Source organism: Tyto alba, unplaced genomic scaffold (assembly GCF_018691265.1).
Source record: "Tyto alba isolate M040663 unplaced genomic scaffold, T.alba_DEE_v4.0 Super-Scaffold_19, whole genome shotgun sequence".
NCBI classification, from domain to species: domain Eukaryota; kingdom Metazoa; phylum Chordata; class Aves; order Strigiformes; family Tytonidae; genus Tyto; species Tyto alba.
Window position 1 is genome coordinate 4,540,257 of NW_024881281.1, and position 23,556 is coordinate 4,563,812.

A 23,556-nucleotide genomic window follows, 5' to 3' on the forward strand; every position below is an offset into this window, starting at 1 on the left:
TCAACTAGCTCTGTATATGCTGCTTTGGCAGCCCAGACAGCTCCTCTTTACAAGAGGCAACAAATAAGCACCTTGTTGAAAGAACATACAGCTGTTACCCAGGAACCTACTTAGCATATTTGTTTTCAAACCGAAGTTTAAAAAAAGTCAAAAAAAGTGCAGGGTAAATTGTTTTCCTAAAGCAGGGGAAAACAAACTCGAGGACACTTTGTGCCAGAGCTATGCAGAGATAAGGAACTCACTCAGGTTGCCCCATCCTGCCCTGGTGGCATGTCCAGCTGCTGAGGGGAACATTCAGCAACTGATTTAACCAGCCCAGTACAGACAGGTTGGTTTTTTAAGTTAACACCATTGGCCTTTGGTTACAGAGACACAGAAACTCAGTTTTACCATAGAAACACTTCTAGTGTCAGTATTTATTTTTACCTTAATATACATTTATACAGGCCATAATAAAAAGGCTATTACGCAACAGTTCAGTGAGTTATTACCTAGTTTCAAGAATAATGCATGCAATTACAAAGGAGAGGTAGAAACACCGTATTAAAGACCTAAAAATACAAACATTATATAAACAAACACTTTCAAATTAACTGTTGGAATTTCATACAGATAAATAAGGTAAAAAGTACATTACTCTGTCAAAGTAAAGGAAACACATGGTTATCCGAACACTGAAACAATATTTTGATGTGTAAGCCCTGTACAACTTTGTCAAATAGTTCAGACCACTGTGTTTAAGAGGATTAAAATGATTTTGTCCTGGAGAATGGTTTATTCAAGTATTCAAGCAGTTGAGTAACAAAAAAAGTCCCAAAAATAAAGTATAGGAACCATTTCCAGAGAAGCTGATCTGCCTAAATACTTTGCAAATCACTGTCCTGATCATCTCATGGGATGCTTGAAATGATAATGCCTATAAGGCTAAATGAAGCTTCCCACCTCTCCCCCAAAATGCACACAAAATAATCATGATTTTTCACACACTGTATGTAGATATTCTACATCAATTTATCAGCATCTCAAACCCCAACATTATTTTCTGGTTTTGCATGGTTCCTTGCAGAACCTTTCAGTTTACAGTATTTATTGTAATACTGCCCAAGAAACAAACTACAGAGGACTGTCATTACACCCCTAGAGACTGCAGGCATTAATGCACATATCGCATGCACAACAAAAGATGCAACCAAATCTATATAAAAAGCAAACAACCAGCAACTCAACATTGCTATTACTGAGAAAGTCCAGAGCAGTAGTTACTCAAGTATTAGACAAATAGGTATAAAATGGAAAGGTTCACATGGATACAAGTTTTTACAATTTGTTTGAAAGTCTTCTAGAAGCTACATTTGAAATTCTGAAAAGAATTTTATGTACACTGAAATTAAATTCAGCCAAGTCCATTGTGCCTTCTTTCTCTAATTGTTTTTTATATAGTTCTTCAAAAATGAATATACAGTTGCTTTAGTAAATTAGTGCAAAACAAAATATTTTGGAAGAAGATCATCAAATTGTATCCACATCAGTTGAAAACCCACTGGGGATTTTGCACAGATGGAGTGCAATTTCTTCCATTACCATCTTTCCCCCGTGTAAGACAGCGCTTTCTCACCATCCCTTCATATGACAAGCTGAGCCATGTTTACAACATGGGAGCTCTGACAGAAGCCAGATTAGCCCAAAAGCTTCGAACAGCACTTGCACATGGTTAAGGTTTCCCAGATTCACTCCGCCACATTTTACTGACAACTTAAAAATAATTTTCACAAACTTTTGAGGGAATCTTCTGAGGGAAATGTCTTTTTGTACCTGATGCAGAAGGATCCACTCTCTATAAACCTCATGAGGAAAAGAAAAACAAACCCTGATCATTCAAGTTCAAAGCACACGTACAAGGATCAGTTTGAAATGTGAAGAGAGATTCTTTTAAATTCTGTTGCTAGGAAGAAGAAGGAGCTGCTGGATCGGTAAGGCAAGTATACTTTTGGAATTTCTCCTCTTTGAATATGCTGCTGTTTCTTTGGTAGTCACCACAGAACTGTAAGAATCATCTTCCACGTGGGGCAGAACAAGGACAACAATTAAGCTGTAGTGAAAAAAGTGCAGTATCACTGATGTGGTCCCTTATGTTCACACCATCTGGTCCTTGGGATATTTCTACTGCTCATATACAGCCACTGTGCTATAGCAAAGTGCGGAAAGCCTTCGCTCGATGCTAGATTTATCTGCAAACAGAGGTGAAAAATAGGTGATTACTTCAGTGTTATTTTACAATGCATTATTTCCACGTACTTTTCAAGATTTTCATAATTCAACGTAAACTTACACTTGTGTACATTTTCTATATCTGCAGGGTCTTGCAGTATTTTAGTCAGTCCTTCCAGCAGCAGGGCTGCTTTGTGGTATCGATATGTAATATCTTCAGTTTGCTGAAACATCTCATCCAGAGCTGCTGACTGAACCTGGAATCATTCAGGAGATTCAGTCACATAAACCTCATTAGGCAAATAATGAATTGAAAAATGAATGATATAAAAGTGTCATTAAGAAACTATTTTTGAGCCTTAATTTAGCTTACCTGTTTTTATAACTGCAAGACAACAAAATGAAGTCTGAGAGAATGTATCACCCGTGCTTAAGGATATTCTGCACATATAAGCTATAAAAGCACTTTTTGATCTTTTGTGTTTACATGCGTTACAACAACATATGAATAAATATGTTTGTTCTTACATCTACATTCTCTTGTAAAGAAGACAAATTAATAGTGCATGACTACACCATTATTAGGGTTAAGCACAATATTTGCCAGTATCTTTTGTGTAACACCTATGTTAAAAAGACTTCCCTCTCACCAAAAAAAGCAGTTCAGTTTCCTGGTTACTGCATCTGTGCCATGGCAGATACGAAGTTTATCAATTACATGAAAAAGCTTCCACATGCTTGCTACCATTTTTGCTCTGTGTGGACAGGCTGATCTTCAAATTGACCTGGTAGATTGATTAAGCTACTTCTGCTGCTTCTCCGCTTTAGTAACCCTTACTGTATGAGACTTCAGCACACAGGGCTGTGTGGCTTAGGAGTTCATTTACTAGTATTTATGTACCAAATGTGCTGATGTAGGGGAAATGTCCCTGAGGAACAGTATCTGCTGGGAACTTTGGCCACAGTTAAAGCAGGACAGGAAAGAGTGAAAGACTTACCAAAAATTACCATGAACAGAATTCTGGAAACATACATTCTATTTTCTGGTTATGTAGAAGAGGTATGTGAGAGAAGGAAGCAATTAATCTCAGTGTCCTATCATGTAAGTAAAAGGAGTGGCTTACCATTTCTACAGCACAGCTGTAGATGAGTTTTTCTGCAGTTACACTGTTGATTTCATCAATAAACCTTTGCTTGTCCGAAAAGAAACGATTCAGCTTTTCCGTCAGTTTCTTGCACATGCCGATACAGAATTTGTATCTCTCATTGAGGCTTTTCACAACTGGAGGAAAGGTAAGAAGAAATTAAAAAAAAACACACCAAAAAAAACCAACCAAACAACAGCATAGCCTAGCCCCAGCTTTTCCTAGCACTATCTGTTTAAACTTGTGCTTTTAATGTTTATTTACTCTGCCACTTCTATGAATTAAGTATATATCAAATAATTTCCATTTCAAGTTAGGAACTGCCAATTTCTTAAGTTTCTCGCTGTATCTTTGTTTACTATCAGAACTGTGCAATTACACTTATCTACAAATTTCATATACATAAGAAAACAAACAAATGTTGCAACTTAAGCTTTTTGAGTCATGTATCAGCAAAGAAAATTCGCAAGCAAAGCAAATTAGATTATGTTGCATGTACCTTGCTTAACAGCAGTGGATGGGTTCAGTTTCCCCGATTTGACCTGTGCTTTGGCAAGATGCAGAGAAGATGCTAGTAACTGGGCAGCTTTCATATATAACACCAGCTGCTCTACTTGTCTAGGGAGCAGGGAAAAAAAGAGTAATTATGAATCAAAACACCTTTCTTGAACACATTCAAGCCATGGGCAGACACCACTTTTTAATCACAATCTCACATAGGACCCAGCAGCAGCCGAAAAGGAAGACAGATGTTTTAAAATGCAACTCCACCCCTCCCTTCCCTTCACAAACACTCTGTCACGGGTTTAGAGTACATCTGCTCATCTAGTAGCTGCAGCAGCAGCTTTAATGTAGACATTTTAAAAAGGAACACTTATTTGAGGGGACTTGCTGCCCGAGGTCAACATCTTACCACAAGTGACTGGGTGTACTTTTCTCACAAGGTCATTTCCTATGCCTCTGCAATTCTTAGTTGTGAAAAGCAAACACTTTGCAGGTTTGTTTTTTTTTTTTTGTCTTTTTTTTGTTGTTGTTGGTTTTTTTTTCAGGAAGAAGGCAGGAAGTGGAACTGCCCTTTCCCACCACTCCAAATTTCTCATATTTCTCCTTGGTTTTAATTTTGTATTAGGGCTGATTGGTTCCAATAAAAAAAAGGTCAAATTTGGACACTCCTTCCCCCTTCCCAACCTCCACCTCAGTGCAACTGCTTCAGCCTGGTCAACAGGAAGAGGTGAGTGCTCAGATCTGACAGAAGGTGGTACACAAATTCCCAAGCTTAGAAGTGCACTGCTACACCTCAAGCCTGAACTCCCCACCACTTTCCCCAACTTATGTGGCAAGCCAGAAGACACTGTCCTTTTATTTGTCTGCTAGCAAATGTGTCTCTATCCTTTGCTCTTTCTGATCTGTCTTCAGCTGTTAAAAACTTATTGCTATGAAAGATTCTATACAGTAAAACAATTACTCCCCAAAAAAAGGGCATAGTTTGAATACGTATTCAATGAATGATGTATTCAATATTCACTAATTCTCTTGATACTATCTGACCGCATACTTACCCCCATTCTTTGCTTAGCTGGCTGATCTGATCAACAACTATGCTCTCTTGGATTTGGTACAGCGATACTGCAGAAGTACACAGGTCTGGGTTTCCTCCTCGTACTGCTGTCAGATCCAGAACACATTCTGTAAATGTCAGCATCATGTTTAGATGACGCAGTGTATCTGTATGTTCTCTCTGTCAGAGGGAAAGACGACAATAATTTAACCATTATAAGCTATAAAGCAAACAAGTACACTTAAATCTCTTGTTAATCATTTGAGGATTTCTTGGTATGTCAATTCTATACAGAAATTACATTGTAGTAGAGCCTGCACTAGGGACTACAGAACCAAATGGATCCAAACAGATCACAGATATTAACTTGTTCTCTCTTTGTTAATGATTTCAAGATACTGTAGCTTATACTTAAGAGTCTTTCAACAAAGCCAAAGGAATTGGGACATAGAGTTCTATGTTTGTTGAAACCTGAGCAACTAAAGGAATCACAAGTGGGACGTATTACTTGTTATTATATTATCAGCAACCCAAAAGTATGCTTGGCACTTGTATGAGAAGCCAGGAGGAACATTTGGCTTTTATTACATAACAGACTTGATACCCAGATGAGAACTAATCTAAAACTTCATATTTATCTGCTTCACTCTAATTTACACTTAGATCTAGAATTACATTGTGTTAAAAGGTGGCTGTTGCCAAAATTTACAATTTAAACTGAACAACTTTAACTGGAGCTAACAACTCACGGCTTCTTGGTGACTAAACCTGATACTACATGCCTAGTCTCTGTCAAAAAAAGTTAGCCTTCAAAACTAATCAAATACATCTTAGCAATATTTGTAATCTTTTCATTAGTAATGCAGGTCTAAATACATTTTAAACTCTATCTGTGGGAAGAATACAGTGTACTGTCAAACATTCATGTTATAACATATAGATTCAATAGGGATCCAAACACCTTCCAGCAAGATGTGAATGAGAAAACAGAACAGCAATCTGTCTTGAAAAATTTACAGTCCAAGGATAGCATTCTGGTGAAAGACCACCCCAATTTGTGTTTTCAAAGTGTCACTCCTCCACACATTATAAAAAAATATAGGACACTCTTCCCACAAGTAGGATTTAATGTCATCCACTGACTGTGAAGAAGCAGTTAAAAACAATGCCCAGAGGGATATTGCTACTGTCAGCACCCCCATCCAGAGACTTGGCATTAAAACAGAGGCCTCTTTGGAAGGCTCTGGTGAACAAAAGCAGTCATGTTCCTTTGGTTACCTATTCAAATACATAAAATGCCAGGAATAACTACCAAAGAGAAATTTGCTACAATTGATACAGGAATATTTTCAAGACCTTAAAAAGGAATATGTGAGATAGTGAAGAGGAAGCAACGAAGTGCACTGAGCAGTCCTGTTTTTACCATGTCTCTGTTTTAGCAGTATTATACATTATAAAACATTAAATTATTTTTTCTATACCTCCATTAAAGTTTCCTCAGGCAATTCGGGAGCTTCAAAAGTGATAAAGCCCTCTAAGCTGGGAGGCGAAGTACCATAAGGCATGTACTTCAGACTTGGAGCTGCCTCGGCTCCCGGAGGAGAAGAACCCATATAAATACCAGGAGGAGAGCCCATATATACACGGCCACTAGTAGAGCAGAGAGACCCTCCAGAACTGTTTGATCCAACTACAAGAAAAATAACACACACATTCAGTCTAATAGGTTGTTCCATCTCGTAATGCTGGGGCTGCAGGTGATAGCAAATGACAAATCAGTAGTCATCACAGATTCACTCTTGGGAGGCTCTCCTCATTGCTCCTTGCATCACTCTGTAGAGAATGCAAAGGCTACACCGTAATGAACAGTGATGATTCATAACACAGGTTCTGGGAAATGGCTGACAAGGATTCCAAGGCAGAGTGTCCAACAGTACAGACCAAAGGTTGTGCTACAGTTCACAAAAGCACAATGCTGCAGACTCCTGCTCATCCTGAGCAGTGGAGGCCTTGAGATCTTTGATATTTGGCAACATAGCTGACACATGCAGAAATGCAGTCAGCTCACACCTCTTGTGTGTTGCTTCTGGTACAATGTACAGCAGCAGGCAAATATGCAGAATCAGAAATCTAACTTTTCCTCTCCACCTTTGTCACAGAGATCTATTATACTCCCTGTGGTGGAATAAAGCTGTGGACACAGGAGGTTACACACCGCTGTACTGTAAATCCATGCCTCTGGCCCTCTCTTTAGGAGAGAAAAGTCAGACGTTGTCCAATATTAATCCCTACCTTACAGAGCACTTTTCCTGTATGGCCTAAAGGACCCGCTGTGCAAGGCAGTAATCAGGTTACTGGCCCAAGAAGTGGGCAAACTTAAATACTGCATTTGAGAACAGTCCACAGTTGTCAAGAAGGTCTTACCTGAGGTGGTTCTTGTTCTGAGGACCATATGGGTGCAGGTAGGAGGGGTGGCACTGCTTGGAGGGGACCCAACAGTAAACATGACAGCCCGAGAACTTGCCCCGCTTCCCATGGAAGGAGGTGCCATTGCAATTCCATAGGCCCCTGCTGGAGCTGGAAGAGAAAATTTCAGCAAGTTAGTCCCTATTACATATAATCATACCAGTAAGTAATTATATGCAGCAAATTGGAGCACTGCAACACAACATGCTTTGATGTAGATCTAAGACTTGGACTAGTTAGAAGTTCTGACAGCAAATAAAACAAGCTGAGTGGACAGCCTTGGCGATACACAAAAAGAGTCAAGATGCATCTACACATCTTTTTACTTTCAATCTCTCTCTCTCTGATCTACTCTTGCCTAGGAGAGAACAACAGAGGCTCTCTCTGAGAGCCTGAGGACACCACCAGTCCTGTAGCAAAAGATACAACAGAAAAATTCTAAAGGCAGACCATGACAGGTCTGGAGGCTAAAGACAAGCCCTGTCTGCAGAACTCCTTCCATCTGCACAAAAATGAGTTGAGAACTTCTGGTGGCCACTTGTGGCAAGGGACAAGCTGGGGGAGGGAGGAGAAAAAAAAAAAAAAAAAACAAAGACCCATCATTATATAAGCTGGTTTTCATATGAAAACAAAGTGGAATTAGGAAATGAAACAGTCAGAAATGTTGTATTAAACACAAAACCAAACCCCTCTAGCCAGTATAGACAGTTGAGATATTTCTGTGTTTATCACAGAAATTTATGCTTTCCTGTCTCAGTTATTTTTACAGCTATGCTAGAGAAATGGAACATATCCCCTTAAAGCTTAAAAAAAGCCTTCTGTACTGAGGCTAAAAATTGTCAGAACCAATTATCGAAGTTGGAAGCTGAACTGTATCTAGTTGGCACTCCATAAAAAACCTAGAACATAAAGACAGCTTGGATGTATCAATCTGTTCCTTACCTGTATCCATTGGTCGCTCTGTATTGAGGCTGTCTGTACTGCCTTGATATAACTGGCCACCAAGGGTAGTCTTTACCTGTTGATCTGATAGCTTTCCAGTACTAACAGACCTAGACAGGAAAATATATAAATTCACAACAAAGTTCTTCAGTAAGATCTTCCTATCTAACTTGCAGCTAAGGATGACTTTCAGATTCTTGGTATTTATTATAGAGAATTCTTCAACAAAAGTACAGAAAAAGGCTTGAAATCTCACTTCACCATGGACCTACTGAAATAGAGGTAACCATAAGAGACCTTTTTCTCTTAAAAAATTTATAATGTAAATTTTGTCATATAGATTTTCAAGCAAAAAACTTCACAGAGGCAATGAAATTCCATATTCAGATAATCAAGACAAAAGGGAACTAGACAGCAACACAAAGTGCTCCAGGAAGTCCATGCTATATTTATACACAGTACAAAATGTTTCTGTTGTATACACCAAACCTCAGCATCTCCTCACAGCTCACTCTTCCCCTCCGAGTTGCTGTGTGCAACATACATATTTCTGCCAAGTTACCCACCCATCTTTACAGGTTATAAGTACTACAGTGCCTACCTGCCGAATGTAGTTTTACTGTGCTGTTCTCCTGCCTGCTTTTCACCTCCTTGGGTCGAGTGGAAGTGCGTGAAATCCCTTGGGTCAGTGATGTCTTTAGGCTGCAATGGGGTATCTACCAAGCCCTGGCGATTAGCCAAGGCCAGCAAGTTTGAGGACGCTTGAGTTTTAGGTATTTTGAAAGGAGCTGTTGCCTTTAAGAATCAGGACCAAAAACACACAAAAATCAAAGTTAGAACCCCAAAATATTCTTGAGAATAGTTTCAGGCAGAGTGTTACTACTACACATTTTACTGACAGTGGCAAACTTAACAAACCTTAGTAGGAGAGCCGATGATCGTTGGTAATGGAGTTTTGAACAGCCAGTCTGAACTCCTGGGTGATGATCCCATATGTTTGGTTGGTGATGTTCCAAGGCTACCTGGCCTACTTGGTTGTGGAGAATGGCTGTATCCATACCCAGCATAGGATGGGCATACTGGGTCTGAATGCTGCTTTCTGAGCTTCTGCTTGTTTTGGTAAATATCTGTGAGAGTAGGAGCACTCTGCAACCTCGCTCCCATCAGAAGTGACTGTGGAGACTGAGGTGGTGGTATTGGAGAACCTGTGGGGATGAAAAACAATGAAGTAAAATTCTACTTGCAGCGCTTGGAAAATGTCTCAATGAAGCCCAAAATGCCAGAGATCAATAATAAACTGAAAGGAGATGGGACCACAAGCATTGTGAGATATGTTTAATCATCAGCTCACTAGATGGCAAGGAGAACAGATTTAGCCTCTTGGCTATTTGGACTAAGGCTACATTACCCTGATGAGATGTTCAAGCTGCCAAATAGGCAAGATTTCAGACTGACAGCTGTACTGGCAGCTGCAGTACCTCTGGCAATCTGCATCAAGACAAATAAAGTGGTTGGATTCAGCAGGAATGGCATAACCAATACTGAAATTTAAAGTGCAGCCGCCAAGGCTGAATAGAGGTTCTCAAGTACTGGAATTCTTGCAAACAAGGGTGTGAATGCAACATTGCATGTTAATGATTTGTTCTGTACATCATGACTTCATTTGCAGACACAAAAGGCAGCTCATTTCATGGTTCCTGCAAGAAAACTAGGTACTAAAAAGAACCCAATTATTCATATGGAACAGTTTGGTATCATTATTTTGGGCAGCTATTTACTTTTTAGTCTGTCAGACTGAATCTTTACAAAAGAAGTCCACACTTAAGTACGAGTGGAAAGTTTCTCCCAAGGGAAATGGAAGAGCTGTAAGCAGTCATTTAAACAGAGGGCTTTGGGGAAATACCTCTTATAAACATCTCACCTACTCAAAGGTACCCTTTCTCTTTCAAAATAAGGAACCTGAAACTTGATGAAATGGTCTCTTCCTTGCGATATTTTTTTGTCTCATGAAGAGGAACTGTGCAAAGTTACAAACAGTACTTAAGACTTCAGCTTTATGGCCACAGCTTCCCAGATAAAATGCCTATCTTTGTAACCTCAAAGAATTTCACTCACATTTAAAAAAAAAAATAAGTCAAAACTGAAAATGGACCATACTAACTAGATAAGATTTTTAAGAGCTGGCCAAGACAATCTTCTGAGATAGGCTCCATTTCATAAATGTATGCTCCAAAAACACCACAAACTTCTTGCAGTTTGCTCAGTAAAAGTGCCCAGCTGTTAAAACACATCTTTCAACCTTCCTAAGCCTATGCTTTTGCTAGACAGATTTTGAATATGAGCTACTTCATCTTGATTTCATTCCACTCCATTAAACAGTATGTTTTAGAACAGCCTTTCTGCCTGCAGCTCCAGCAGAGGGATCAAGCCTATTTCTCATTAACATCCCAGCCAAGAATTTGCTTGTTTGAAATCCCTCTGCTTGTCTGTCTCACAGAATTGAAAGTCCTCACCTGTTGTTTCAGAAACCAGTCTTAAATCTCACTGGTTACTGTTCTAGTGTCATTACCACCACAGCAAAGGCTTCTGAATTAGAAGTTTGTCCTCTGCTGCCACTGGTGGCAAGAGAGGCTCAATTAGTTCAGAAGCTACATTATGACAGACGTCTTTCTTCAGTCCTTAGAAAATCTCAGTACGCATGACCTCACTTCACCCAGAAGCAAAAGAGAGCTTCCCATACCCACTTAATGCTGAGAAACAGACTTGCTGCAATTTGTGGTATTTTACAAATAGAAATACCACTGCATTCATTTGAAATTAAGAAATGAAGTCAAGTAGGAAAAGAATGCAGGAAGCAGATGAAGAAATGAAACATTAAGAGCCCTTACAGCCATAAAACCAGTGCTGTGGTATGCTACAAGTCAGTCTGACACTGGCAAAAGGCATTAAACCAACAGCTCTACATAATTATATTGAAAGAAAAAATGCAACAAGAAAAGTGTACACACTGCTTTGTATTCTCTTCACACACACCTTTGTTTTTTTTTTTTAAGACAAGAGACTACTTCAAATCTGAGGATTCACTCATTCTTTGTCTTTTGTTAAGACTGCCAATGGCATAGCAATTATGAATGCAATTTTTGAGACATGTCATAGAAACTATTTCATATGGATGAAACTATTCCCAGATACTTGAAGTATGGCTACTCCAAGAAACAAAGACTATCATTTCCAGATGATTTTAGAAAGTGTTTAAATAGGGCAAAAACCCACAATGCAGTTTCAACATCACCTCTTAGAAAGTCGAAATAACGAGTACAACTAGTATTTTAGATAAGGAAGAAAATGCACCCAAAGTGCGCATAGAGCAAAAGAACATATTGCTGAATTGCATATTCTTATACTCAATCCTTCTGTCATTACAATGTGATTCTATCTTTAACAGTCTCAGAACATCTTCAAGTCCTATTTCTCCCTGATGTGTGGTTTGGTTTTCTGGTTGTTTTTTTTTTTTTTTTTTTTTTTTTTTTTTGTTTGTTTGTTTTGTTTTGTTTTGTTTTGTTGGTTTTTTTTTTTTTTTCCTTGCTGGCACACCATAATAATTTATGACTTGCAAAGCTTACTGAATGCTTAGCAACACTAACATCAGAGCCCAGCCAATTTCCCAAGGGAATGATGAAAACGTGCTGCACGCTGTACACTGGCAGCTCTTCCTCCCTTTTCTGAGGACTGGCATGACAGAGCTGGTCTATCAAAACCAGATTCTGAAAAGCATGTTACTACTATTCATTATAATCCATCCACTTCCATCCATGTTTAAAGACAGACATTATCAGAGTTGATTTTTCATCTTGAGAAAAAGAAACTTCAGTCGTTCTCTTATGGTGTAAGGAATCAGTTACAGGGAAAACTGGCTTGATACAGCCACAACTGGTTTTAAGTTTCTACAGAAACTCTGTGCACCACTTACCCAGTGTCTCCTGTTAACCCATAATGTAGTGTTGGTTCTCCTCCCCCTTCACAAAATGCTGCTGAAGCTCTATCAAAATAGTACTGGTTGTATTGTCCAAAGTCACTCACCTGAGAAGTTTCTACTCCTTGATTCATGTCCTTGAAGTTGTCCACAACAACAGTGTCCAAGTTGCTCAGGTATGGTTCCAACTATGCAAACAAAATCAAAATGTGAATTTACACTGTATACTTCACCTACAAATGAAGGTAAAGCAAAATAAAACCTGGTTAGTTTACTTTTGTGTCATTTAACATAAATCGTTTCTGCAAATGTGACCTAGTTGGGCAGATTTTGGTTTAAGAGAGTTTCAACAATTAGTGTTCTGAATTAACTCTTCCAGATAAACCTTTACTAATTGCTGAGAATTTATGGCTTACCCAGTGGTGAAGGAGAATATGGTCTAGAAGATCCTGTGGATAACCTGCGCCCAACACCCTGTGCAGTGTCAGCTGGTACTGGAGAACAGGAGCCCATCTTCATGAAACCCATTGGGCTAGTATTTGAGCGTCTCACAACTCCAGCTCTAACAAGGTGAAAAGAATGGTTACACACACACTGTAGTAACTGTGGTTCCTTGAGAGAAGCTTCAGAATCCCTTAAGGGGTATAATGATCAGTTAAAGAAATTACCAGTATTTAAAGAGAAAGCTATGACATTGAAGTTTATTAAGCTAATAACTTAAACTAAGCTTCCCATACTGAAAACAAGCAAGATTTAATTCCCTTTGTTCACATTGACTTTTTAACTTTCAGTGCCATAATAGTCTGTTAACTGGAGAAAATTAGAACAGAAATCCCTTAGTACATCTTCAAACAACTTGACCATCAATTCTTGAATTTTACAATCAAGTGAAATGTATTGCTGCAAGTGCCCATTTTTATGTCAACAAAGATTGTGATGAAGTTTTCATATTGGGTCTGGTATGCAGGTCAGATAAGTGAAAACAGAATATTTAAGGGAAAGATACTTCCCCAAGTGTAGCAATTAGTATAAAATCAGAGATCCTGAAAAAAAAACAAAAGCAAGGAACTATGGGTTTTGTTTTTCAGTAATTTGTTTCTGAGTCTTTGACCTTCACCATCCTGATCCTGTAGCCCACAAGGCAGAGAATAAGTCTGTCACACTAGAGCTTTGTAAAAAGACAAGCTGGTTAATTAGCATGCCAAAAATTGTTTCCTTGATATTCTACAGAACAATGCATTCATCTCATCACTATGTGTGTGAAAACAAAACATAACTTATTACTGAGTTTCTAGTTTATGATGTAATGCCAGATAATACACAAAGAGGAATAAAGAAGCAATACCTCATCCTTCTACCTTCTTGGGTTGCCTTTGAGTGAAAGAACAAACTAATCTTATTTTCATGAAAAATTTCAAGTGATCGTCCAAGAGTCTTGAGATTGTGACAGACTATTTCTTATAATTAAAATGTCTCTTTAGTATGTTTTTGTGCAGAAAAAAAATAACATCGGCAAGAAAGCACAGACATCTGTCAGGGTACGAACACAAACTCAAACCAATAAAAAGGAGTTTAAAAAAGCCAAACTCACCTTGGTGATCCGTGGGGGTTTGACACGGGGCTGGCAGTAGAGGACAGGTTCTGTTCTATGCGCTGGTAATTCCGTAGCTGAGTGGGAACCGGGATAGGTGCTGTTTCGCTGCGGGGGGACATCGAAGGCTGACAGTGCCTGAAGTTGTAAGGTATGGAGACAGGTGATGAATATAGGTAGACAAGTGTGTCTCGGAATTGTACCATTATTGAAATTTCAGTAAAATCTAGGAAACAGGCAAATAAGCTGCTTCTGTGCTCCCTTCACACAATGTGGTCTTAACTCATCTAGTCTAGCTCTAACACTTCACAGAGGAAGATCAGGAACTGCTCGTTAGTACCTACCTTTCTTACACTGGCTAGTATCAGATCAAGCTGAGAGTGCAGTACTAGCTGAAGCACTTCGTCACGCATCACAGCGATCTACAGATTCCTCCGACTTCCTGCCAATCAGCACGCTGTTTACCACGCTTCAAAATAGCGTTCTAGGAAAACCCAGTGCACTAAGAACAGGAAGTTCAGCAGCAAGGCTGGAATGCGTACAAAAGCCACTAAAGTACAGAGATATCCCAAGAGACACAGTGAACTTGCAAAAGGAAAACATATTATGTAACCAACCCCTGACAAAATGACCAAAACCACACACCTGAACATTAATCCACAGACTCAAACTGCAGATTAGCGTTATCCAAGTTCAACTGAAGTGTCAGTGACCTGGCTTACCTCAGTGTACTCTCTGATAAGGGAATCAAACCACTGCAACGTAACCAGTTACCAACACTTTTAAAGGAAGACAGAATTCAATGGAAAGAATTTCAAACACAAGGGCTTTTGGGAAGATAATCAGTTTAGTATCTGGTCCTTTATTGACCACCTCTTCAGAGAAAGATTAGAAATTCTTAGAGGAGATGTGAAAAAAGTTCTGCCACAAGCTCTAGAAAACAAGCAGTTACAGCACTCACTGCATGGCTACAGCTAAACAGAAATCTGAGTTTCTGATTGCATTTGTCCTATTCTCTTTGCTACCTCTGATAGTGAAAATACTACTCATTCATATGCATAGAACTTCCTTAGCAAAAGAAGTTTGTCCTTTTATTGCCACCCAGATTCTAGATATTACTGAAAGTCAGCCGTATGCACACAGTCAGCAGAAGGCCTGAAAGCTCCTCACAAGTGGAAACCACACAAAGGCAGCAGGCAGCCTGCTACAACTAACACAACACTCTGAGGTAGCACAGGGAGGCTCCCTAGGCCCGACCTCCAGGAGAGAGGAAGCAGATGTTATTTAAAGTGTGGCATTGATACTAAGGAGGCCATGAAGGCACTTCAACTTTTAAAGTACTCAGCATGGAAAATGCCTTCCCCTGCTCTCACACAGCCTTGCAGGTATATCTAAGCAAGCTCAGGCCGTGCGCTCACCAGAGGCAGCAATGCTGTGTTAGTGTGGTGGAGAGGCACGGTACAGTACTTGGCCTGCCCTCAGCGCTCCCCGGCTCAGGCCCAAAGCTAAGCTCTGGTTAGACATCCTCAAGTCTGATGTGGTTTGTTACTGGTTAGAGAAAATGCTATACAGATGTGTGCAGAGTTGCATGCAAATCTTGTTTCTCTGAGATCCAGAGAATAAAATTAGCAATTAACCACAGGAGAGTAAACTGTCTCTACCTATTCTGCCCATTCTGGCTGAAGCCTGAAAAGTGTTGCAGCTTCTTCTACTTGATATAAACCAGGGTTAAATATGGGTACCAATTCATTCAGTTTGATCAGCTAATCAGGAAAAAAAAAAAAAAATCACTGTTTCATAGGGCATAACCTTTTGTAAAAAAAAAAAAATAAATAATAAAAAAAAAAAATCACACACTATGAAAGAACATTCCTCAGGCAATAAAAAAAACAAAACCAAAACCCAAAAGCAGCATCTTACAGAATATCAGACACACATTCTGCTTCCTTCAGAGACCATGCCCCATGTAGCCAGTTACCGAATTTACTTAACCAATAATTAAATCAAACTATTATAGTACAAACACTGAAAGTATGAACAGTAGGCACCTGTTTCTAATCACATGACCATTTAACTCTCAATTTAGTAATGTACAGATAACTGGCATATTTTCATAAAACCTGTAACTCTAAAAACTAATGCCTGACACAATTTAAAATAGGAAATTACAATGTGCTTATAACTTCTTGTATATGGCCAATCCAGACCAAATGGATCTTTACAAACCATCTCCATTATCTGCCCTTAAACATAAAAGGTAAGACTAAAGCTGTATTGACAGCCCATGTCAGCAGATTTCACAAACTGCACAAAGATCAGCACAAAGTAGCAAACTTTTCTTGTGACAAGCATTTCTAAACAAATAATGCTGACCTGCAGCCCTGTAGTACTAGCATAAGCCAAAAATACACACAACATAATAGCTTTATTCCCCATTTAGCCACTCATCCTATTTCTATTTGTACCGAAAATATTATGAAATTCGTTACTTGGTCAAATGACAAATCTAACCCTTCTGTTTAGATATTACATGAGTAGTTAAACAGCATGATTAAGCTTTATATTTTCCAATAATACATGAAAGATTTCAGGAACCACTGATGATTATCAGTTCTATTTGAAACTAACAGAAACTTTGTCTACAACCATGTGAAAAAAAGAGGACTTACTAACAGTCCTGCTGATGGAAAAGCTGCAATACACATTCAGCTCTTTCATGTGGCTTCTTTGGTATCTTGTGAGACACAAACATAAAATTCACAGTAATCGCTTGCACAGAAGCCACACCCAGCTACTGGACACAAGACAATCCAGCCATAAGACATACATCCATAGCAGTCTGGGCTTTGTAAGTTCCTCTTCTCTCACGATTACTTCTTAAAATGTTTACTGTATTCAACATCTTGACCCACTAAAGGAAGATTGTGCTGTGCTTCATAACACCAAAAAGGACAAGTCAGTTATGTCTCTGAAGTTTCTGCTTTCAACCAGTTCAAAATTTGAACAGACAAAAGAATGCTATCTTTCCTGAAGGAAATCTTTTGGGAATGTACCAGAGTCAGAAGTTAGCTACATAACCGTCAGCCATCAGCACACATTAAGTGTAGAGAGCCTGGAAAAAACAGGTCTAGCTCCTATTTAATTTTAGTTTCCAGCAATCATTCACAACTAAAAGAAACCAAACCACATATAGTAGCAGAGAACCTCTTTAAAAGAGAAGAAATACTAAGCCTACATCACACACCTGTTAGCTGTGCCAGAAGCAGTACTTCGAGAAGAGGCTGAGGATGGTTTCTGTACAGTTCCTGAGCTTCCAGAAATAGTTAATGGTGACTGCCTGTGAAAACAAAAACTACTGTCAAAAGACAAGTCTTCACATCAGAGAAACAATCTACTTTGCAGCAAAACTTCCTGAATTCAAGCTGTTTACATATTCATATAAAACTCAACTTGGGATATTAATTTTTAAGAAAGTCCACACAGCTATGTAAGCCCATCATTGCCAAAACCCCAGCAACCCCTTCTGCAGCTGCAGTATCAATTTTAGAACATGAGACTTCTTTTGGATAAAGCTCAGCACACCTACCCTCCACACATCAAGAACTCGCTTGAAGCCCGCCTGCCAGCTGCTCCCAATGGCATATCATCTACAGTAAGCAGAAGAACACATTGAAAAGCCATGTCACGAAGCAGAATCTTAAAAAAAACATATCTCCATTATTACCGTTGTAGAAATAATCACTTCTGACAGATTTCTATGAACATGTAAATTTTTCACAAACTGTTTTGTGTATGAAAATACCTCAGATGTGACCAAAACCAAAAATGTAACTGGGGAAGATAGTTCTTTAACAAGTTTTGTTGTTTGTTTTTGTTGGTGGTTTTTTGTTATACTAATTATAATAATTTGGAAATAATTTAGAAATAAAATACATTGTTTATGAGTACAAGGTATCATAAACATTTATAGTAACAAATGACAGAAACCCTTCAGAGATTAAGGCACTAATTTAGTCAAATATGAGTTGATGGCAGTGTATAGAAATCACCTGACTAGCTTCCTAGTGGCAGTTCAGGTTTTGAAGATGTCATAAAACAGCAACGTGCTACATCTAAGTCTTTCTACTGTATAAGCCCAGTCTGATGCCTTACCTTTCATCTTAAACTTTTTTTAATGTTTTTACCTACACTTGTTTATTATCTAGAGCTCTACAGCATCACCTGTAAATGTTCAGTTAGTCTGGAGGTAATGGTGCGTCTGCCTCCACTAAGAGAATCCTTGGGCTTCTTATCAGCAGTTGTTTATAACTGACTCTCCTCTTCTACTGCCAAACCTCAATATTTTCCACGACTTTAAATCACCCTCGTATCTTTGGCATATCTGGCTACACAATTGAAGGTGAAAATGTCCCAGATGTACATGCAGGTATACCAAGCAGTCTCCCTTCAAAGAGTAATCAAACTAAAGAAATCAGTTCCAATGTGAATTGAGACACATTTAGAGAAAAGCAAGCGAAAGAGTAACAGGATATAAAGGTATCCACAAGTGAAATTGCTTTAAAATGTAAAAATAAGAAATGTTCTTACATGAGTGGTCGGAAGAGATGTTGTGTGGGACAAGAACAAAGTCATCTGTGTCACAAGAGGAGTTCTTGCTACTGGTACTGGCAGAGTCTTTAGAGACTTGAAGATAGTTAGGAGGACCCAATGGAGGGGAAGACAAATTTTCTTCTTGAATATGCTGCATGTCTGGCAGAGACTGGAGGGGGGTGGAAAAAAGAAAGTAAAAAACCACTGTAAATCCAGTGATTCAGAATGTAGAATTGGTCTTTTAACTATGAAGCTTCTAAAGTAAGAATCATCACTAGCTTTGACCAAAAAAAAAGAGAAATCTGGGGCTGTTTTTTGTTTCTTAAGTATTTAGAAATATAAAATGTATTTGAATATAGAAATTTCAAATACCAGACAACCCCGTATTGTCAATTTAGATAGCTGTATATTAAATAGGCTATGAATTTAAACAATTGGAATTTATTAAATCATTCCTGATGATAGAAATGTACTTCTTCCAAATACCACATAAAATTGAAGTCACCAGTTCATATCAGTATATGGGACCTTAGCCAAAAAGGCCAATTCAAAAACTATCTGTAGCATTTATTACGTTACAAACTCTATTGGCATGCCTGAAGATTTACTACTCTAGTATCTGATATGTATATGTATTTTTAATTTAACAAAAAAGAACAACAAAAAACCCACAAAGTACAACACAAGGAACAAGAGAACAAAAATCTCAATGCCATTCCTCTGGCAAAAGGCAGGGATATTCCTTGCTCTGTGCTCTTAAACACACCAGTTTACAATGTTCAAGAATTGAAACATCTAAAATTCAATAACACTTGGTTAAACATTACAGAAAATATTTTCTACAGATTTGCTCTGTAAAACAGAGAACTTACTGGAGGAGAAGCAAAACGGCATGAAGGAGAGCTACCACAGGAACTGCCAGAGACTGAGCCTGCATATGTGGGCACTGGTACAGGACAAGCTAGAAGAGGAAAACCCAGGGGAAAAAAAAAATAAAAGGGACTAAGATTTTGAAAGGCTGAATTTCAAACAAGCTCATTTCCTCACTGCTTTTAATTCATAAACCCTTATACAACTTATAAGCACAGCATATCCTTAAACACACAAGGGTATTTAAGTTCAGTTGAAATGTCAAAGGAACTAGTAAATAAGTATCACATTTCAGTCTATCATAATACAAAAAAGGATTCAACACAGCCTCACAATAGAGTACAACAGCAAGTCAGAATCAGGGAAAATGCCTCATAGACACTTAGTGTGATATTTGGCAGATATTTATCTGTTCCAGCCCCCAACATTCTTAATTTACACAAATAAGTGAAAAAACAAAACTACTTACATTTTTTGACTGTTGAAATCTGATCCAGGAAAGGGTGGTTGAAAAAGGCTTCTATAGAACAAAAAACAACCATGGTGAGTAAACGTACAAATGACGTAGAATTTACAGACTATATTGCAGATGGTGACAAACGGTTGCCTTCCCAGAATCAGTATTTCAGAGCCAGAAGGTGAAGAGTTTATAAAAGATTAAAGCCTTCTACGTTATATGTTGCTACAGCATTTGGAAAGGAAACAAAAATCAATTTAATAACTTCAAATAACAGCCAGCAAAGCAAATCAGACTGAATTACTGGAGGACATTTTATGACTTCACTTAAGGATCACATACACAAGAAGCCTTCCTATACTCATTGTGAACTTATGTTCTCCATGTTCAATATGGTACTGACTCAGTTTTAATTTGCTCTTCAAAATTATGAGCATCTGTCACATCAAACACATATTTTCACTTCTGCCTTTCCCCTTTCTCAAGGACTGACGCTTATTTTTGAACCCATTAATGCTTCTCCTTAGGTGGCCAAAAATCACAGCAGAGCAGCACCCATTCTCCTTCCCACTTCCCAACAGCAAAACACCACCTGTACAGCAAGTTCATAGCAAAAAGTAGAATTAAACACAATTTCTTTAACAATATCCTCAGTTAACTTGTTACTGTTACAATAGAAACATTTTGCTTTTGTTGCAAATGGATATGCTGAGATGCATTTAATTGACTTAGCATAACCAGTTGGCTAGAGGTTTACATGGAAAGTTTATTCTACAAGAAGCAACCTTCAGCTAGTTAGAGGAAAATGAGGGTTGGTGGAAGCTAGCTGCTGAGCTTTAATGTTCTAACAGTTGAGGAAAAACAATGCTGTTCATCGGACCTAAGCAAGTAACAAGGAAAAAAAATAAACGAAAGAATCTGAGGCCTGCAGAATCTCCTCTTCCTTCAACAACACTTTCTTCCTTGACCCGATAAGGAAGGGAGGCAGCTGTAACGCAAGAACAATGTAATGATTAACTTTAACACAAGGATCAGGTGTTCTTGAGCTTTTGTACAACACCTGCTGTTCTACTTTATATTGCTGGAAGATCAACAAGATTTCCAATGCTATTTTTACTTTAACAACAGGCAACTGGGCTCAGATATACACACTCCCTTTCACTCCCTTTGCTAAGCACATTCCAGAGCAGCCCCTTTGAGGCCCTTTAAGTGGCTCAGCCAAGGAAAACACGACTTTCATCACTACCATTCTGCTTTCTATTTTTCTTTCTAAGCACAAATGCAGTCTTCCACTACCACAAATGATGCCATGAATTTCCCATGCTTGTAGAAATGGTAGAGATCAGCACACCCAGAATGCAAAGTGGAACCAGTTACTCAAAGTCCATGTTTATGATGTATTGTTTTATACATAGAGATTTATATATCGACCTCTGAATACTGTTACTATAATTTGGGATATTTTACGCAATTATAATGAGTTTTTTCTGGATCCGACTTCTTAAGTTTTTATGTACAGCAGTTGAATCGAGTTATGTCAGTCACATCTACACACAAAACCCCATGATTCTCAGAAGAGCAACACTTCATTATGCTAGTATTGATGTTTTAAATTCCAAATTACTAAAAGAAAGTTTGATATTTCTTGAAGCAAAACACAGTAGAATTGAAAGGGAATAAAACCGTAGCTAGGAGAGTCTTGAGCTTCAAGTAAAGAACTAAAATGACTTTTGAATCCTCCTCTCTCCACAGCCTAACAACTACAGTCTTATCACAAATACACAAGGACTACATATGATGAATGAGTCAATTTGTGTATTTCAGTACTACATCAAAACTAAGCTTGCATGCATAACTGAAGAGCAATGGTGAAGTTTTGTAAGCAGAAACAAAAACTGAGTGTGTCTTTCTTTGGGTTGCAACTCACCACAGGATCTCCGCATCACAAGAGCTAATAGCTTATGGTGAGGAAAGAACTATGTCATATCTACAAAGAGCATGAAGAGACTTTAAGGTTTAGGTTCTTTCCTGACATTCCACAGATTAAATTTGATGGGTCACTTGTGGCTAAAACAAATCTCAGTAATGAAGCACATTTTTCATTATTATTTTTTAAAATAACAAAGTAACTGTATTTAGCTAACTTGGCTTTAAATAACCAAAAGTTTAATATTTCCTGGCAGCTATGATGAAACTGCAATAATAAATAGTGCTATAAAATTTAAACTATCAGCATAACATGACATACAAGATGCAGCTAAGAAGATCTAACTTTTCAGCGGTTGTCTTTTAAAAATGCTGCCTGAGTTTGCGTTAGAAAAGGAAAAAAGCATTACTACTTTTGCAGTAATAGGTAACCACAAACCCAGCAATAAAAAGGCTTTTTGCCTTTTTGAAGTAACAGACAATCCAGTCAGTACAAAGCACACACAGATCTAAACTCTACTCTTGACTAATTTTGAAGAGGCAACAGTTGTAGCCAGTTTGAATAATTCAATAGTACTGATGTGAGTCCCTGAAATCTTAAGAAGTTAGAACAATGTTCTACAACCAAAGATCTCCAGCTAAAGAGAAAAAGCCAAACACAGCAGTAAACTGGAGCCAAACAAGTTCACTTTTGTTAAGAGGATATCCATCTAGTTTGTGCTAGGTTCAGCTTCCCAAGTAATGCAAAATGAGGTCCTAAACAGACATTGCAGTAACGTCTAACAGTATGCACACTTCAGTCACTGCATGGTTTAAAAATTTTATGACTTTATGAAATACAAAGACACAACTGTTGTTTCTACTATGTTTAGGCTTAAAAAAAAAAATTTCGTGAATTTTTCGTGAATATTTCACGAAAAAAAAAGTAATCTCTACAGCTAGCAATACCTAAGCGCAATAGTAGGAACTCATATTTTAAAACTGAAACAATTTTGATGTAACATCACATCTCTTATTGCTCTCAGATATAAATCTATATAGATTTCAAGGTCAAATCGAATGTACATGGTTTGCATCCCCCATCAATACTGTTACGATATTTGCAGTCTACAAGAGAAAAGACCAGGGAGGAAACCATTTAAAGCAACTTGGCTTCCAAAGTGGGTTCTTCCAGTACTTCATTAACATTTCTGCAACCAACACTACACTGAGATCACAGATGCCTGCTCCCAATCTGAAGCCAAAACATCAGTTAAAGTAACAGAAATAAGCCTGTGACGTGAAATTTAAGGTATATCAGTTAAGACTGTGGGGGGAAAAAGCCACAATTGAAATAATTAAGTTTATATTTCACAACTCAACAAAGTCATAATTTATGTGCATCACTTGATACTGACTGACCTGTTACCTAATGATTTATTTTGGCTGCTCTGCCTTCTTTATGACAACTGAGAAGAAAAAACCACTTCACTTTTCATGTAATCGGCTGTAGATGAAAGGTCAAGACTGTTATTCTGGTCACATGAATTTCCTTTCGCAAAAGGAAAAGTTACTTACCAAAGTCCATTCTATCTTTTTGGTTTCTCTGAAGCAAACCCAACAGCAGGTCAGCCAGATAAGCTGATGTTTCCCTAGGAATACTGCACACAAGAGGAAGTAAAACATGCATTAAATTTAATGCATGCATTAAATAATGCATAGCACATTAAATTTCAGGAAGTCAGCATTCTGCCATGTCCCTAAGTCTTCACTATACATGCTCTTCTACAGCCTTAGTACAGGACCCTTTCAACTCAGCAAGGTACAATGAATGCAAGATGCAAGGTGAGT

At 38.2% G+C, this 23,556-nt stretch overlaps 1 protein-coding gene across 1 annotated transcript in view; it reads right to left on the reverse strand.

Moving 5' to 3' along the window:
* Nucleotides 1-384: 384 nt before the first annotated feature.
* The window catches only part of ULK2 (unc-51 like autophagy activating kinase 2), a 41,116-nt gene continuing 17,944 nt past the window's right edge, over nt 385-23,556 (reverse strand). The window contains exons 10-28 of the mRNA XM_033004830.2: nt 23,284-23,366; nt 19,813-19,863; nt 19,346-19,434; nt 18,471-18,642; nt 17,470-17,530; nt 17,128-17,220; nt 13,884-14,021; nt 12,709-12,854; nt 12,400-12,480; nt 9,238-9,524; nt 8,921-9,114; nt 8,320-8,429; nt 7,336-7,488; nt 6,393-6,601; nt 4,913-5,091; nt 3,853-3,971; nt 3,333-3,490; nt 2,330-2,465; nt 385-2,228 (exon numbers count right to left, since the gene is read on the reverse strand). Of these exons, the coding sequence (XP_032860721.1) occupies nt 2,161-2,228; nt 2,330-2,465; nt 3,333-3,490; nt 3,853-3,971; nt 4,913-5,091; nt 6,393-6,601; nt 7,336-7,488; nt 8,320-8,429; nt 8,921-9,114; nt 9,238-9,524; nt 12,400-12,480; nt 12,709-12,854; nt 13,884-14,021; nt 17,128-17,220; nt 17,470-17,530; nt 18,471-18,642; nt 19,346-19,434; nt 19,813-19,863; nt 23,284-23,366 (2,527 nt within the window). The 3' untranslated portion in view covers nt 385-2,160. The remainder of the gene's footprint in view (nt 2,229-2,329; nt 2,466-3,332; nt 3,491-3,852; nt 3,972-4,912; nt 5,092-6,392; nt 6,602-7,335; nt 7,489-8,319; nt 8,430-8,920; nt 9,115-9,237; nt 9,525-12,399; nt 12,481-12,708; nt 12,855-13,883; nt 14,022-17,127; nt 17,221-17,469; nt 17,531-18,470; nt 18,643-19,345; nt 19,435-19,812; nt 19,864-23,283; nt 23,367-23,556) is intronic.